At 38.1% G+C, this 13,539-nt stretch overlaps 1 protein-coding gene across 1 annotated transcript in view; it reads right to left on the bottom strand.

The window, feature by feature from the left end:
* Window positions 1-13,539, bottom strand: part of TTC39B (tetratricopeptide repeat domain 39B) — a 62,461-nt gene that overhangs the window by 14,644 nt on the left and 34,278 nt on the right. Inside the window, exons 8-15 of the mRNA XM_052644880.1 lie at window positions 13,048-13,113; window positions 10,892-11,000; window positions 10,283-10,350; window positions 10,134-10,193; window positions 8,330-8,491; window positions 6,796-6,887; window positions 3,738-3,864; window positions 165-273 (exon numbers count right to left, since the gene is read on the bottom strand). Coding sequence (XP_052500840.1) covers window positions 165-273; window positions 3,738-3,864; window positions 6,796-6,887; window positions 8,330-8,491; window positions 10,134-10,193; window positions 10,283-10,350; window positions 10,892-11,000; window positions 13,048-13,113 — 793 coding nt within the window. The remainder of the gene's footprint in view (window positions 1-164; window positions 274-3,737; window positions 3,865-6,795; window positions 6,888-8,329; window positions 8,492-10,133; window positions 10,194-10,282; window positions 10,351-10,891; window positions 11,001-13,047; window positions 13,114-13,539) is intronic.

Below are 13,539 nucleotides of genomic sequence, written 5' to 3'. Positions count from 1 at the left end.
GTATCAGGTACCTTCCCTCCATCTTGACTGCAATCAACCAAATACCTGTGGCTCAAGGTCTTTGTCCTCATCACGCACACAGATCAACATAAGCAGATGTGCACGGGGAAAGGATGGGAGGGGGCAGCCGTAAAGATTTCCAGGCTCTCACTTTTCATACTTACTCTCACTTTGAAGAGCTGCCTCAGCCTTTTCAACAGTTACCAACAGGTTTTCAGAAAGGTCTTTTCTCTTGCTCACTAGTGGAAAACCATTCCAAACATACATCATTTCCTAGTGAGGAAAAACGAGAAACCATTCACAATTACGTGAGGTCATTCGGTGTTCTTTACAACAACAAAGCCACCTGTGAATGTTTTGCCTCAGTTGCTAGTGATCTCAAGAGATAATTTTTCTTAGCTTTCTTCATTTGGAGTTTAGTGATTTAATCTCCCCATTTTCACTTTATTTAATGCTTTTAATGCTTTCTGGCTTTTATACTACAAAATAGTTCAGTATATATAGTTTATTGTGTCTTCACTGAAAAATTGATTTGCTCATTTATTTAACAAGTATTTACTAAGCACCTACTGGTATCCAATCCTTTTGGAAGATAATAGATTACAGATAGAAATAAATATAATATTTTAAAATGATATTATGAACAATTCAAACATAAATTCTTGTTACTCTTAAGTAAAGGGAAACATTTTTTCTATATCTGCCAATTGTTTACATAAAATATTTCCAAGGACATCAGTGCAAATGAACATAGGAAATATTTCACCTGGCTCAGGTTCTTTTATACCATTAAAAACATGTGACAGTCCAGTAATGCAATCCAATATGCAGAAAATACATTCATATAAAGGCCATATGGCAGAATGACAGCCCCTAAAAATGTAAACTAATGATTTCTCATTGCAAATTACATTTAATAGGCTAACAGATGAGAATTTTTCTTTTTTTTTTTTTTTTGGACCAAAAGCAAATGTGCTCTGCTTGAAAATATTTTTCTAATCTTCCTGGTAGTTCAGTTCATATTTTGAAAGGTACGAAGTAAGCAGGATAATTAGAATCTCCTCGGAAATAAATAAATGGTAAAATATGTTAAGATTGTTTGAACAGCCTCTTACAGGGAAGCAGTAGAAACGAGGAAAATACACTGGAGTTGAGTGACAGCAAAGTCATCTTCACCTTTTGGGACTGAAAACTAAGATCACAGCACTCCTTTGTTTTACATCTAAATTTTCTTATTGCTAATCATGTAAGAGTTCAATAACATTTGGAATATTTATTTACACTGATGATGATTTTTTTAAATTTTGTTTTTATTGATGGAACATTTTATCAGAAAAAGAAAAGTATGTATGTGAACTGGTCATTTTATGAAATACAAGATTTTGGTAAAATTCCTAGTTACCACAAATTCAAGCCAATTCTACACACTGAGCCCTGGAGAAAGAAGTGCTCTGAGTTAACCTTCCTTAAGGCCCTTAGCAATCAGAGCAACATATACATCATATGTATACACAAGCATCTCAGTTTTAGGATGGAGAAAGGACTATGGTGCTCTAGAAAAATCCCAGGCAAGTTCTGTGACATGGAAAGAAAACAATCTCCCAGCATTAATCACGTGATAAAAATGAGGCAGGAATGGAGCTGAAAGGTGTCATGGGTAAAACAGTAGCAGGCTCCCATACTGGCTGGAAAAGGAGGATGTTTGGTCATTTTTGTGATTTGCATTGTGTTCTTCTTTTTACCTGTGCTCAGATATGATTTACAGAGTGGCCATATTTTTATCTCATTGCATCACAGGCACAGACCAGGCACAACCTGGTCTGAGGGTGGTGTTCTCTGAGATTGCTTTTTTTAAGTAGGAAATACCTGGGCTGAGGTACTCGGTGCAGGCTAGCCCCCAACGGACACCTGTGAGGGGCTGCAGTTTACTTTCTCACAGAATAATATTTAAAGAACTCCTATAAGTCACTGCAGTTTCCCTGGTGACTCAGCTGGTAAAGAATCCACCTGCAATGCAGGAGACCTGGGTTCGATCCCTAGGCTGGGAAGATCCCTGGAGAAGGAAACGGCTACCCACTCCAGTATTCTGGCCTAGAGAATTCCATGGGCTGTACAGTTCATGGGGTCACAAAGAGTCAGACATGGCCGAGTGACTTTCACTCACTTTGTAACTCATAACTCAATGATAAAACAATAAATAACCTAATAAAAAAATTAGGGAAGTAAGCGCATGAACAACAATTCATGAAATAAGAAGTAAAACTGAACAAGCACATGAAAAGCTCAATCACACATTAAAAAAATAAAACACTGTTGGTAGGAATTTAAATCAGTACAGCCCTTCTGGAGAGCAATCTGGCAATGTCCAAGTATTAAATGCATATGCCCTTCAACTTGGAATTCTACTTCTAAATATCTCTCCCACAGAATTATATGCCCATGTACAAAGAGAGCTATAGAAGAATATTCATTGTAGCCTGTTTGTGGTAATAAAAACTGGAAACTAAGCAACTGTTAAAGGGGAATAATTGAATATACTCTGGAATCAAAAGAAAAAAATCAGGAACCTCCAAAAAAGGACAGCAGACGTAGCTTGCACTAAACATTTTCTCTGTGTTACTTGACTACTCACACAAACTAGACCCCAACTGCTGCTACTGCTAAGTTGCTTCAGTCGTGTCCGACTCTGTGTGACCCCATAGACAGAAGCCTACCAGGCTCTCCCGTCCCTGGAATTCTCCAGGCAAGAACACTGGAGTGGGTTGCCATTTCCTTCTCCAATGCATGAAAGTGAAGAGTGAAAGTGAAGTCGCTCAGTCATGTCCAACTCTTAGCGACCCCATAGACTGTAGCCCACCAGGCTCCTCCGTCCATGGGATTTTCCAGGCAAGAGTACTGGAGTGGGGTGCCATTGCTGTAATTTGATATATTCAGTACTTTTTAAAGAAATCTGCATTAAGACCATTTAACTTGAAATTATGCTTTTCATGAAGCCTAACCTAAATGGCACACTGATCAAGAATGGGAGCTCTAGCATTAGGCTACAACAGAAGCCACCAGCCACTTACGGCTCTGGAGCAATGTGGCTGGTTCAAACTGAGACACGCTCTAAGCATAAAACACGCACCAGACTTCAGTGGATGAGTACAATATAAAAGAAAGTGAAATCTCATTAATAAATCTTAGGGATTACAAGCTCAAATGACAAAATTTTGCATGCGTGCATGTGTGTTGTTCAGTGGTTTCAGACTCTTGGCAACCCCATGAACTGTAGCCTGCCAGGCTCCTCTGTCCATGGAAGTTTCCAGGCAAGAACACTGGACTGGGTTGCCATTTCCTATTCCAAAACTTTTGCACAAACCGGGTTAAACCAATATTTTGAAAACGATTATCATGCGTCCTTCTACTTTTTAATTTTTTTACCTTTTGATTTTGAGGGTAGCAGCTAGAAAAGATAGTTACATATGTGGCTTGCATTATAATTCAACTCAATTTCAAACATGCCAACTCACCTCTCTCTGTCTGAATTTCCTTATTTGTCAAATGAGGCTACAAAGAAAAATTCCTCTCATAGAGTTACTGTAACACTTAAATGATATATTTTATAAAAAGCCTTTACCAAACACAATGATTTTCAACTTAGCAAACTTCACAACAAAAGTTAGATGTTCTCCCTGCCCCTGAAACTAGATAATGTATTTCTAGGATGCAAAGAATAAGTAAATAAAGGCAGATACCAGGGCAGGCAAAACGAGCTTCACGGGTGCTGGCAATGAGGGAGAGTAACGACGAGCCTTCCTCACAGCAAACTTCTCAGTAGGGATCGATTTCCCAGCAATTCTCTGCTTCAAGCCATCCACCTGTCTGTGAAGAGCCCCAGTTCCAGTGAAAAGTCATTAGAACACAGGCAATATTTATACCTGTCCCTGTTATGCTGCGCTCCCCGGAGCAGTGGATCAGCACCACCAGGAACCCTGTTCAAAATGCAAATTTAGGCTCCACCCCAGACCTAATAGTGGTTTCCCTGGTGGCTCAGATGGTGAAGAATCTACCTGCAATGTGGGAGACCTAGGTTTGATCCCCGGGTCAGGAAGATCTCCTGGAGAAGGGAATGGCTACCCAACCAGTATTCTTGCCTGGAGAATTCTGCGGACAAGAGGAATCTGGTGAGCTACAGTCCATGGCTTCTCTGATAAAAGTGGCTCAAAAAGAGTCATCAACTCATGCATAATTTGAGAAAATGTTTCCCCAAGCATAGGTGATTTTGAAAATAATCAGCTAAGAACATATAGCATGCTTACAATTTTCCTCTCAAAATTCTAAGAAATTCCAATTATAGAATTCACAAGCACAGATAAGTGAGAATAGAGGCTACATATTTGTAGGGCACTTTCTCATACATAATCTTGTAAATGCACCAAACAGGTCACCAAGAAGGAATCTAGGGAAATATCTAATTACACCACTGAAAGAAAGAGGAAGATGCAATGAGAGAAAAAGCATTCCATATGAAGACAAGCTTGTGTTATGTTATTTCTCAGCACAATCTTGAGATATGGGTTTTTTTAATTGAAGTATAATTGACATATAATATTACTTTTAGGTGTACAAACGGCTACAGTTTTAAATCAGAATGCCCATCATGAATGTTAATTAATATCAGTGGAAACGGCAGTGGACATACGAGGTGCGGGTTGAGGGAGAGGGTCAGAGGCGTGCAGAGGACATGAAACCTCCTGATTTAAGGATCACAGAGTCTGTAATGAAGAGAACATTTGGGGGGATTCTCCTCTCAGTATCTCAACAAGTTAGATGCTATCACACATACAGCAGACTTCAAGCTTTTGCCTGAAAATAACATTAGTTACATGTTTCACAGAAATTATTTTGATGCAGAGAAAATTTATTTTGGAGTGGAGGAAACGGAGATGAAAAAGATCCCAATATGTCTTCACATTCCATTCCATTTGTTGTCGTGTGTGTGAAACAAGGAAATGCATTTCACCAGTAGCAGCTGGCATCCCATGGCTCCCACTAATGTACATTCTACAGTCAGTATACACACGGTCCAGTTTCTAAAAAGCATGGCAAAGTTGTCCTGGTCCTACCTTCAAATCTGTCCTGACAAGTCTGAGGGTGCAGACAAGCCATTACTTCTCATAACATAGCCACAGAATATAGTATTCCATGAAAAGTGTTTGTCATCAATTATGTTTAAAGAATGCAGTGGGGCTTCTCTGTTTCCCTAGCTGCCTCATCTCCAGAGGCCACGTCCTCCTTTCTACCACAGCCACCCACTCCTACAGTTGCATCTTAGGCCATTTCATCATCTGTAACTTTTCTACATCAGAGCACAAACCCAAGCACACCAACCATCCTCCTCATTATAACCTTGGCTGTTCTAAAGAGACTTTCGGTCCTCTTGTCTTTCAACTTTCTCCCAACTCCGCAGTCTCCTTTCTCCCCATCCCTCCATACTCCTGCTTAGCCTGCCCTGCAGGCAAGCTTTACTGCTGCAGGCTCTAGCTTATTTCCTAGACTCCCTTGCCCGTGCCTAGTTGTTGCACTCATCTTCCTGCAATGAGAACAAGTTAGTATCACTGTACATTCAACACCAACCTCCAATGAGCCCTCGCACCGCCTGCCATTCCCCGTCCTGTACTTCTCTCTGTTTCACTCTCTGCAACAATGATTTCAAACATTCTCCATCCTCCTCAGACCTCCAGCCCACTCCTTTCTCTTTCGCTCTCAACAGACAGCCCTGCCTCGACACACGAGCTGGCATGCCTCTGAGCCTGCTCTGGACTTCTTCCTGCGTGATACAACAGAGGACCTGATCCTCCCTCTAAATAAAGCCGGTCCTGCCATCAGTGCTTTGGAGTCTATCTCCTCCTGACCTTTCAAGAGCCTTACAAAGGTCAGTTATCCCATTTCTCACTTGTATGTACAACTGTCTTTCTGAACTGGGTCCTCCCCAGTGGTTTTTGAGAATGCCCAGATCTCTCCCATTAATATATTCTTTGATATTACATCTCCCTCCAACTTTCTCTATCACTTAATGTATTTAGGCTTAACTCTGTTCATTTCTTTGTATCTCATTCACTCTTTAGCCAACCCCAGTCTGGTTTCCACCTCCATTCTATTACCTTATCATTTCCTGCATGGGATACTAATGATCTCTGTGTCACTAAAAGACATCTTGGCTTATTTTTTAAGCCTACAGCACATAGTATTCCCAGGCAGCCTCCCATCCAAGTACAAACCAGCCCCGACTATGCTTAGCTTCCAGGATTAGACAAGATCAGACATGTTCAGGGTGGTATGGCCATAGACTTCATCTTATTTTTTTTTTAATTCTGTATTCTGTGAGACATATTTTGAGTAATCTCGGATATTCGTCTTACTTTGGCCTATATACAAAATGCAGCATTACGTCCTGCCAATATCAGCTTTGCTTTAGTTCGTTTAATGTGCAGTGCCCCTTCCTGCTGCTCCTTTGGTCTCAAACTGTATCAGCACAACTCTCCACCTGCCTCTGCAGCTCCTTCAGACCTCATCTCAACTATTATTCCCCCTACGCTCTAATCTATACCTCTCCTCTCAATGGGGAACAGAGGGACTGGGTAGTGTTGGGGACACAAGTATTATGGGTTTTTGCCTTGCTACGAGCAGTTTCAATCATTGGGAGAGGAAAGAACATAGGTTTACTAGGGAGTTTTGAATGTTCTGACATACCTAAGTGAAGGTGGTAAATGGGAGCTGGGTATACAGGTCTGGAACTCATCACGAGCTTACCTGAATAAAGTTACCACATCCTCTTTCGCTGCTACCACATCCTCTTCTGGAAGCATACTCAAAATTGCAGCTTTTAAGAACACATATGTTGCCTTGAGAAAAAGAAAAGCAGTAGTTAGAGAGCACCCTAGGTACATGATATTTCCACCTTGTAAATCATGAATGACCCACCGGACTTCCCTGGTGGTCCAGTGGTTAAGAATTCACTTGCCAATGCAGGGGACGTGGGTTTGATCCCTGGTCCGGGAAGATCCCATACGCCATGGGGCAACTAAGGCTGAGCACCACAACTACTGAGCCCAACAGCCACAACTACCGAAGCCCCCATGCCCTAGAGCCCGTGCTCCGCAGCAAGAGAAGCCACTGCAATGAGAAGCCCACACACTGCAACTAGATTAGCCCCGCTCACCACAATTAGAGAAAGCCCACATGCAGCAGCGAAGACCCAGTCAGCCAGGAACAAATAAATAAATAACAATTTTTAAAAAAGAATGAACTACAAGTCTGCCAGATATAGTATCTGAGGTATCAAAGACAAAAAAGGGAAATGAAGCCTCTTGCTACCTATCCCAAATAAGATTCACACTTTCCACCAAATTTTAGCCATTCTGCTATTATACAGCTTTAATGTTCATGGATGAGGAAGTGGACAAAACGAAAAAGAGATCATTATCTCATTCCTCCCAATTTCTCACAAATGGATCAGGTTTTTAGAACTTTTTAAAACTGAAGTTTAATTGATTTACAATACTATATGAGTTTCAAGTGTACAATATAGCAATTCAATATTTTTATAGTTTATACTCCATTTAAAGTTGTTATAAAATACTGGCTATATTCCCTGTTTTTGCAACCTTGTTATCTTATTTATATCTATTACAGTGTACCTCAATCTCCTTTGCCTATCTTGCCACACCTGTTAGAATGGCTATCATCAGAAAGACAACAAATAATAAATATTGGCAAGGATGTAGAGAAAAGGGAACCTGGTATATTGTTGGTGGGAATGTAAATTGGTATAGCCATTATGGAAAACAGTATGACGATTCTTCAGAAAATTAAAATAGAACTACCATATGATCCAGCAATTCCACAAAAAGATATATACATCTCAATGCTCATAGCAACATTATTTACAAAAGCTAAGATACAAAAGCAACCTAAGTATCCATCAACAGATGAATGGATAAAGAATTAATTTTTATTATTATGAAAAGCTTCATTATCAGGACATCAGAAAGTCTACAAAAAATTATCAAAACTTGATATTTAATCATTTTTATATATAACTGAAATTCATCTTCAGAAATAAAGCCTCTGTTGAAAAGGGCTGCTTAGATGGCTTTTAAAGCATATAGTGCTGAAGACAGTAGTTATAAACAGCAGGTACTTAATGCGTACTTTCTCCTTTGATGGATCTCTATGTTGAGAAAACAGTGTTGATATCATACTATTGAACAAACAATCCTAAGTGAAAATTATCCTGTACACTTATTTCCAAACAGATGACACTAATGAAAGTACTACACTTTACCTTGGACCATCTACTCTCTTTGCAAAGCAGATCTGAATAGTAATATGCCTCCCTCCAGTTTTGTTGGAATACAAAAATCCACATCAGCTCCCAGTAACAGAGATGGTGAAACTGTTTCCATTCTTCTTGAACTGAAATGCATTTTCGAAATATCTCTTGTGCCTATAAGTCAATTGCATAAAGCTGATCATCCAGATATTAGACAAGGAGATAATAACCTAATGGAAAAATACATAAAACACTTTGTACAAAAAGAGCAAAATCATGACTCATTAAACCACTCAATATGACACGTTCCTTTCCTTACATGCCAACAATGCAGTTAAATTCTGTCTCCTTATTTAACTTTGTGAGAGGGCCATGGAACTTTACAATGTGGGAGTAGCAAAATTCCTTCCTTAAGTAAGACATAAAATACAGAAGTCCTTTACTTAAACCAAGTTTAAGGCAATGGACAGACTAGGAGAAGATATTGCTATACACATAACTGGCAAAGAATGAACACTTATCATACAACAATTTTACTAAAAAAGAAACAACAATTTTACTTATCATATAACAAGTATCATATAACACTTATCATACAATTTTACTAAAATGGGAAAATTGTTAAAGATATAAATAGGAAATCAGAGAAAAAGATATATGAGTGACAAATATACATATGATGGCTTTTTTATTGGAAAATATAAAATAAATTTAGATTATCATTTCTCAGCCATCATACTGGAAAAATAAAAGATAAATAATGACCAGAGTTGGCAAAGAGCATTGGAAACAAGTACTCTCATATCTTTGAGCGTCCCAGGTGGCTCAGTGATAAAGAATTTGCCTGACAAGCAGGAGATGCAGGTTCAATCCCTGGGTCAGGAAGATTCCCCTGGAGAAGGAAATGGTAACCCATTCCAGTACTCTTGTCTGGGAAATCCCACGGGATTTCCACCAGAGGAGGCTGGTGGGCTACAGTCATATCTTTATAGGAGTTTAAGTGGACTAGCTTTAAGTAAGGAGGGCAATCTGTCTGAATTTATTAAAATACAAACATCTTTGACCTAGAAATCCTATCAGACTCTGTCTTATATAAATGTACCTTTGCACTGAGATGTACACATAATATTGTTTACAATAGCATTGTGTATAATAGCCAAATGTCTATCAATAGTGGGCCACTTTAATAGGTACAGTTTATCCATCTCACGGAATGAAACCCAGCCATCAAAGAGAATGAGGAAGATTTAGATATACTGACCTGGAAAGAAATCCAAGATGTTTTGTAAGTAGAAAAACAATAAAATCAAGGAAAAATAAATATGTTTGTCCCCATTGTGTAGAAGAAAATTGTTTGTGAGTATATTTATATGAAAGGCTCTTCACTCTTTTTCTTCAAGGGATTTAGTGAATTATTCCTTTGATGGGGAGCACACATATAGTACAATGAAGTTACCTTTATGGAATGTCTAGATTCCAAAGTCAATATGTAATACCAAGATGGATAGCAGCCAAAGTTTTCTGAAAGTCCCTTAAATTGCCCACCTGTATTTCTATATCCAACCCTGAATTGCCTCAAATACCTCATACATAAATGTAGAGTATATTCTACTATATGTAGTAATACACATTATATTCTATAATCTATTGTACATAGTAGAATGTACTCACAAAATTAAAGTTTGGCTTTTTAATTACATATTTCCCCTCTATTTTTGTCTAGCACATACAGCTGGATTTGCTCATGTGGAATGAGTTTGCTACGCAACTCCACTAAACAGACAGGCCCCCAAAACGACCCCCTCAAATAAGTTACCTCTTCCACATTCCCTTTTAGCAGCTCTATCCGGCCATGATAGAACAACACAAGGGAGCCCTGCAGAGGAAGGAGAAACAAGCTGCTCAGTACTCAAGCCTGGTAGAATGCTTACGGCTGAAAACAGACACTTGAAATTCTAAGCATACGTTTGGAAACTGCTGGAGGTAGGGCTCAAGGAGACTCTCTGCTTCCACAACATTCACTTCTCCCGTACCTAGAAATTTAACAGGAAAAGCCTCAGTCTTCATGAAACACAGTCGACATTTACAGCTATTTCTCCAGATTACATTAAAATATACAGCAAAGACCTGTTCATGGAAAACATGAAAACTATTCACTTGAACACAAGTCTCATCTATGACTTTAGCTTAAGAAAGCTTTAGGGCAAATTCATAAGAGCAGATGTGGTTGCCTTCAATTCCTAATTGAAATTTCTGACTTGAATACCAATATGAACTATTTTTAACAAAACATTTAACTTTCTGCTAAAAGAGAAATGTAATATGCTAAAAATAGATCACCTTAAGCAACTCTTATAGAATTTTTTTTAGCCAAGAACAGATTTTAAAAAATACAATCAAAGAAACCCTCCACCCCTTCTGCTAAATGTCACTATGACAAAGTCACTATTTTCCATCTTTCTGAAAAAAAAAGTAAATATAGATTCCTATCTCTTACTTATTTTCCTAAATTTTTACTTACTTAGATGAAAGATAATCAACTTTCAATGATATAAAATGTAATGCAGTCCTTACCAAGTATCAGGGAGATGTAAGTATGAAAAGCTAGTATAGTTAAGCAGCATAGTGGAGACCTCATGCTTCTTCCTAAGGCACCTTCCCGTAACTGCAGGATGCCCAACTCCTGTGGGGATTAGATGCATTTTAGAATGAAAAGAGCATCATACAGAGATTTTAAAATGCTAGCTCATATATCCCCACCCTCCATGAAGGTGGGGTTTATTTTTCAAGAGCTTAGAAGAGCAGTAGTAACTAGATAGCATCACCAACTTAATGGACATGAACTTGAGCAAACTCTAGGACATGGTGGAGGACAGAGGAGCCTGCTGTGCTTCAGTCCATGGGGTTGCAAAGAGTCAGAATGACTTAGCAACTGAACAACAATGAACAACAACAACTAGAAACAAATTTTACATTTTAAATTGGCATAAGACAATCTCACATATTCTTACATCATGTGATCTTAGGGTAAAAAAAAAAAAGGTAGCATTCATTTCATAGAAAATGCTGTTATTTCTCTTATATAAATATTAATTTAAGCATGAGGATCTAAGTATAAAATGCTATGGTGGGTATGAATATTTATGGTTCTGTTTCTTCAAGGATCTTGGCATCAAACAGGTCAGACAGTATTTGAACACATTTATTGGACCATGGTGAGGGCCTTAAGAAAGTTAAGTAAGTGATTCTGAAAGATAGGAATGTTTGACCCTTGTTGGGAGGGAATAAGGGAAAGCTATGTGGAATAGGTGACACTGATCTCAAACCTAATGGATTAAGAGGCTCTTAAGAGACCTGATTTGGGAGGATGCCAGTTGGGAAGGACATCTAAAACAGACATGACAAAATCAATACAATATTGTAAAGTAATTAACCTCCAATTAAAATAAATAAATTTATATTGAGAATTAAAAAAATAAAACAGACACCAGCAAAAGCACAGAAACAGAAAAGCACAAGGTCTATTTGGAAAACAAGCAACTGCCCAGTTTAACAGAAACACTGGGGAAGCAAACAGGACAGGTAGTAAGACTAGAAACTTGGGCCCGAATCAGATAATAGAGCCCTTGAATCCATGCTATACTTTGGACTTTATTCAAGGGGCAATTTGGAGCCAGTAAGCAAATAAAGTGGACGATGAATGGTCAAGGGGAAGGGTAACCATGAAACACAGAGTCTTACTTGATAGACCATAAATACATTATAGCTTATGAAGACCATAAATAGATGATAAATACATTATAGTTTATGAAGAATCTGGACAGTGGGATAAAAGTAGATCGGGAATTTACAGTGTTTTGTACTTTTTCTCAAACAATTCTGGAAACCTGTTCTCTTGACTAAAAGGGCCAATTTCTGCAATAAGGCAACACTGGTAATAGCATGTAGAACGTTATGATTGATAACTATTATATATTGCACAAAAAACCACACACAAATACAACAAACAAAACTGATGGAATATACACCACCATATGTAAAATAGATAGCCAGTGGGAATTTGCTGTATGACTCAGGGAACTCAAACCAGGGCTCTGTGACAACCTTGGGGTGGGAGGTGGGAGGGAGGTTTCAGAGGGAGGGGACATATGTATACCATGGCTGATTCATAGAATGGTAGAAACCATTCAGTGTATGGTAGAAACCAACACAGCACTGTAAAGAAATTATCCTCCAATTAAAAATAGATACTTTTTTTTTTAAAGAAACTGATGGAAAACTAACTTCCTTGTTTAGTTCTATAGTGAAACTTGTAAAAACACAAGAAAACCCAAAATACTGCAACCATGCTTGACCTACACAAACCATAAAATGGTAGACATGGAAATCGAGCCTAATTTCTTGGTTTAGTGGGGGTTGCAAAAATGTTAAGGAAGCATATTTTAACCTCACATGAGTACTGAAGATCCAGCAAGCATCAACATTAGTCAAACATGAATTTTTAATCCCAGAATTTAGATAACATTGAGATAAAAAATTTTAACTTTCAGTAGAAAAACCATCCCCTAACTCCACCAAAATATGATTAAGACCCAAAGTCAGTTTATTGTTCTGCAAAGAAACTGCCAATAATTTTCACACTAATTATGAGGACATGTTATACTTCCCTCATACTCAATAAACATTTTTTAATCTTCTTTGTCAAAATTAAGAAAAAATTAATTTTGTACCCTATTTCCAGAAAATCCTATAAATTCTAGTAGTCTGATAATCCGTGCTGGTAAAAGGGACAGCATCTGTAAGAAAAAAAAAACAAAAAAACACAAGTGTTGTACTATGTGTTAGTATACCTAACTAAATGCTAAATGCTAAAGGTAAATGCTAAACTCTAAAAACTTAAAATTTTAATGATTCAGTAACATGAAAAATTAGAACCAAGTTTAAACCACTAGACATCTCTCAATCACCATATACTGCACCTCCTATAATCATTACTTATGGCAATTTCATTTAGTTAAACTAAAAAATTAAAAACAGAACAAAGATTCTGGCCTTATCAGGATCCTCTAAAGAATACTTCTTCTTTTGATGTGGAATGATAAAGGTGTTGAGAAAGTAACCCCTAGTGCCCACCTCCAAACAAGATTTATTTCAGCAATCTTTTCCAGGAAGCAAAAGTTGTTATATTCTTCACGATATGCAGGCAAAACCTAGAAGTGGAA

This window comes from Budorcas taxicolor, chromosome 8 (assembly GCF_023091745.1).
Source record: "Budorcas taxicolor isolate Tak-1 chromosome 8, Takin1.1, whole genome shotgun sequence".
In the NCBI taxonomy this organism is placed as follows: domain Eukaryota; kingdom Metazoa; phylum Chordata; class Mammalia; order Artiodactyla; family Bovidae; genus Budorcas; species Budorcas taxicolor.
This window is presented reverse-complemented; position numbering and strand designations above follow the sequence as displayed.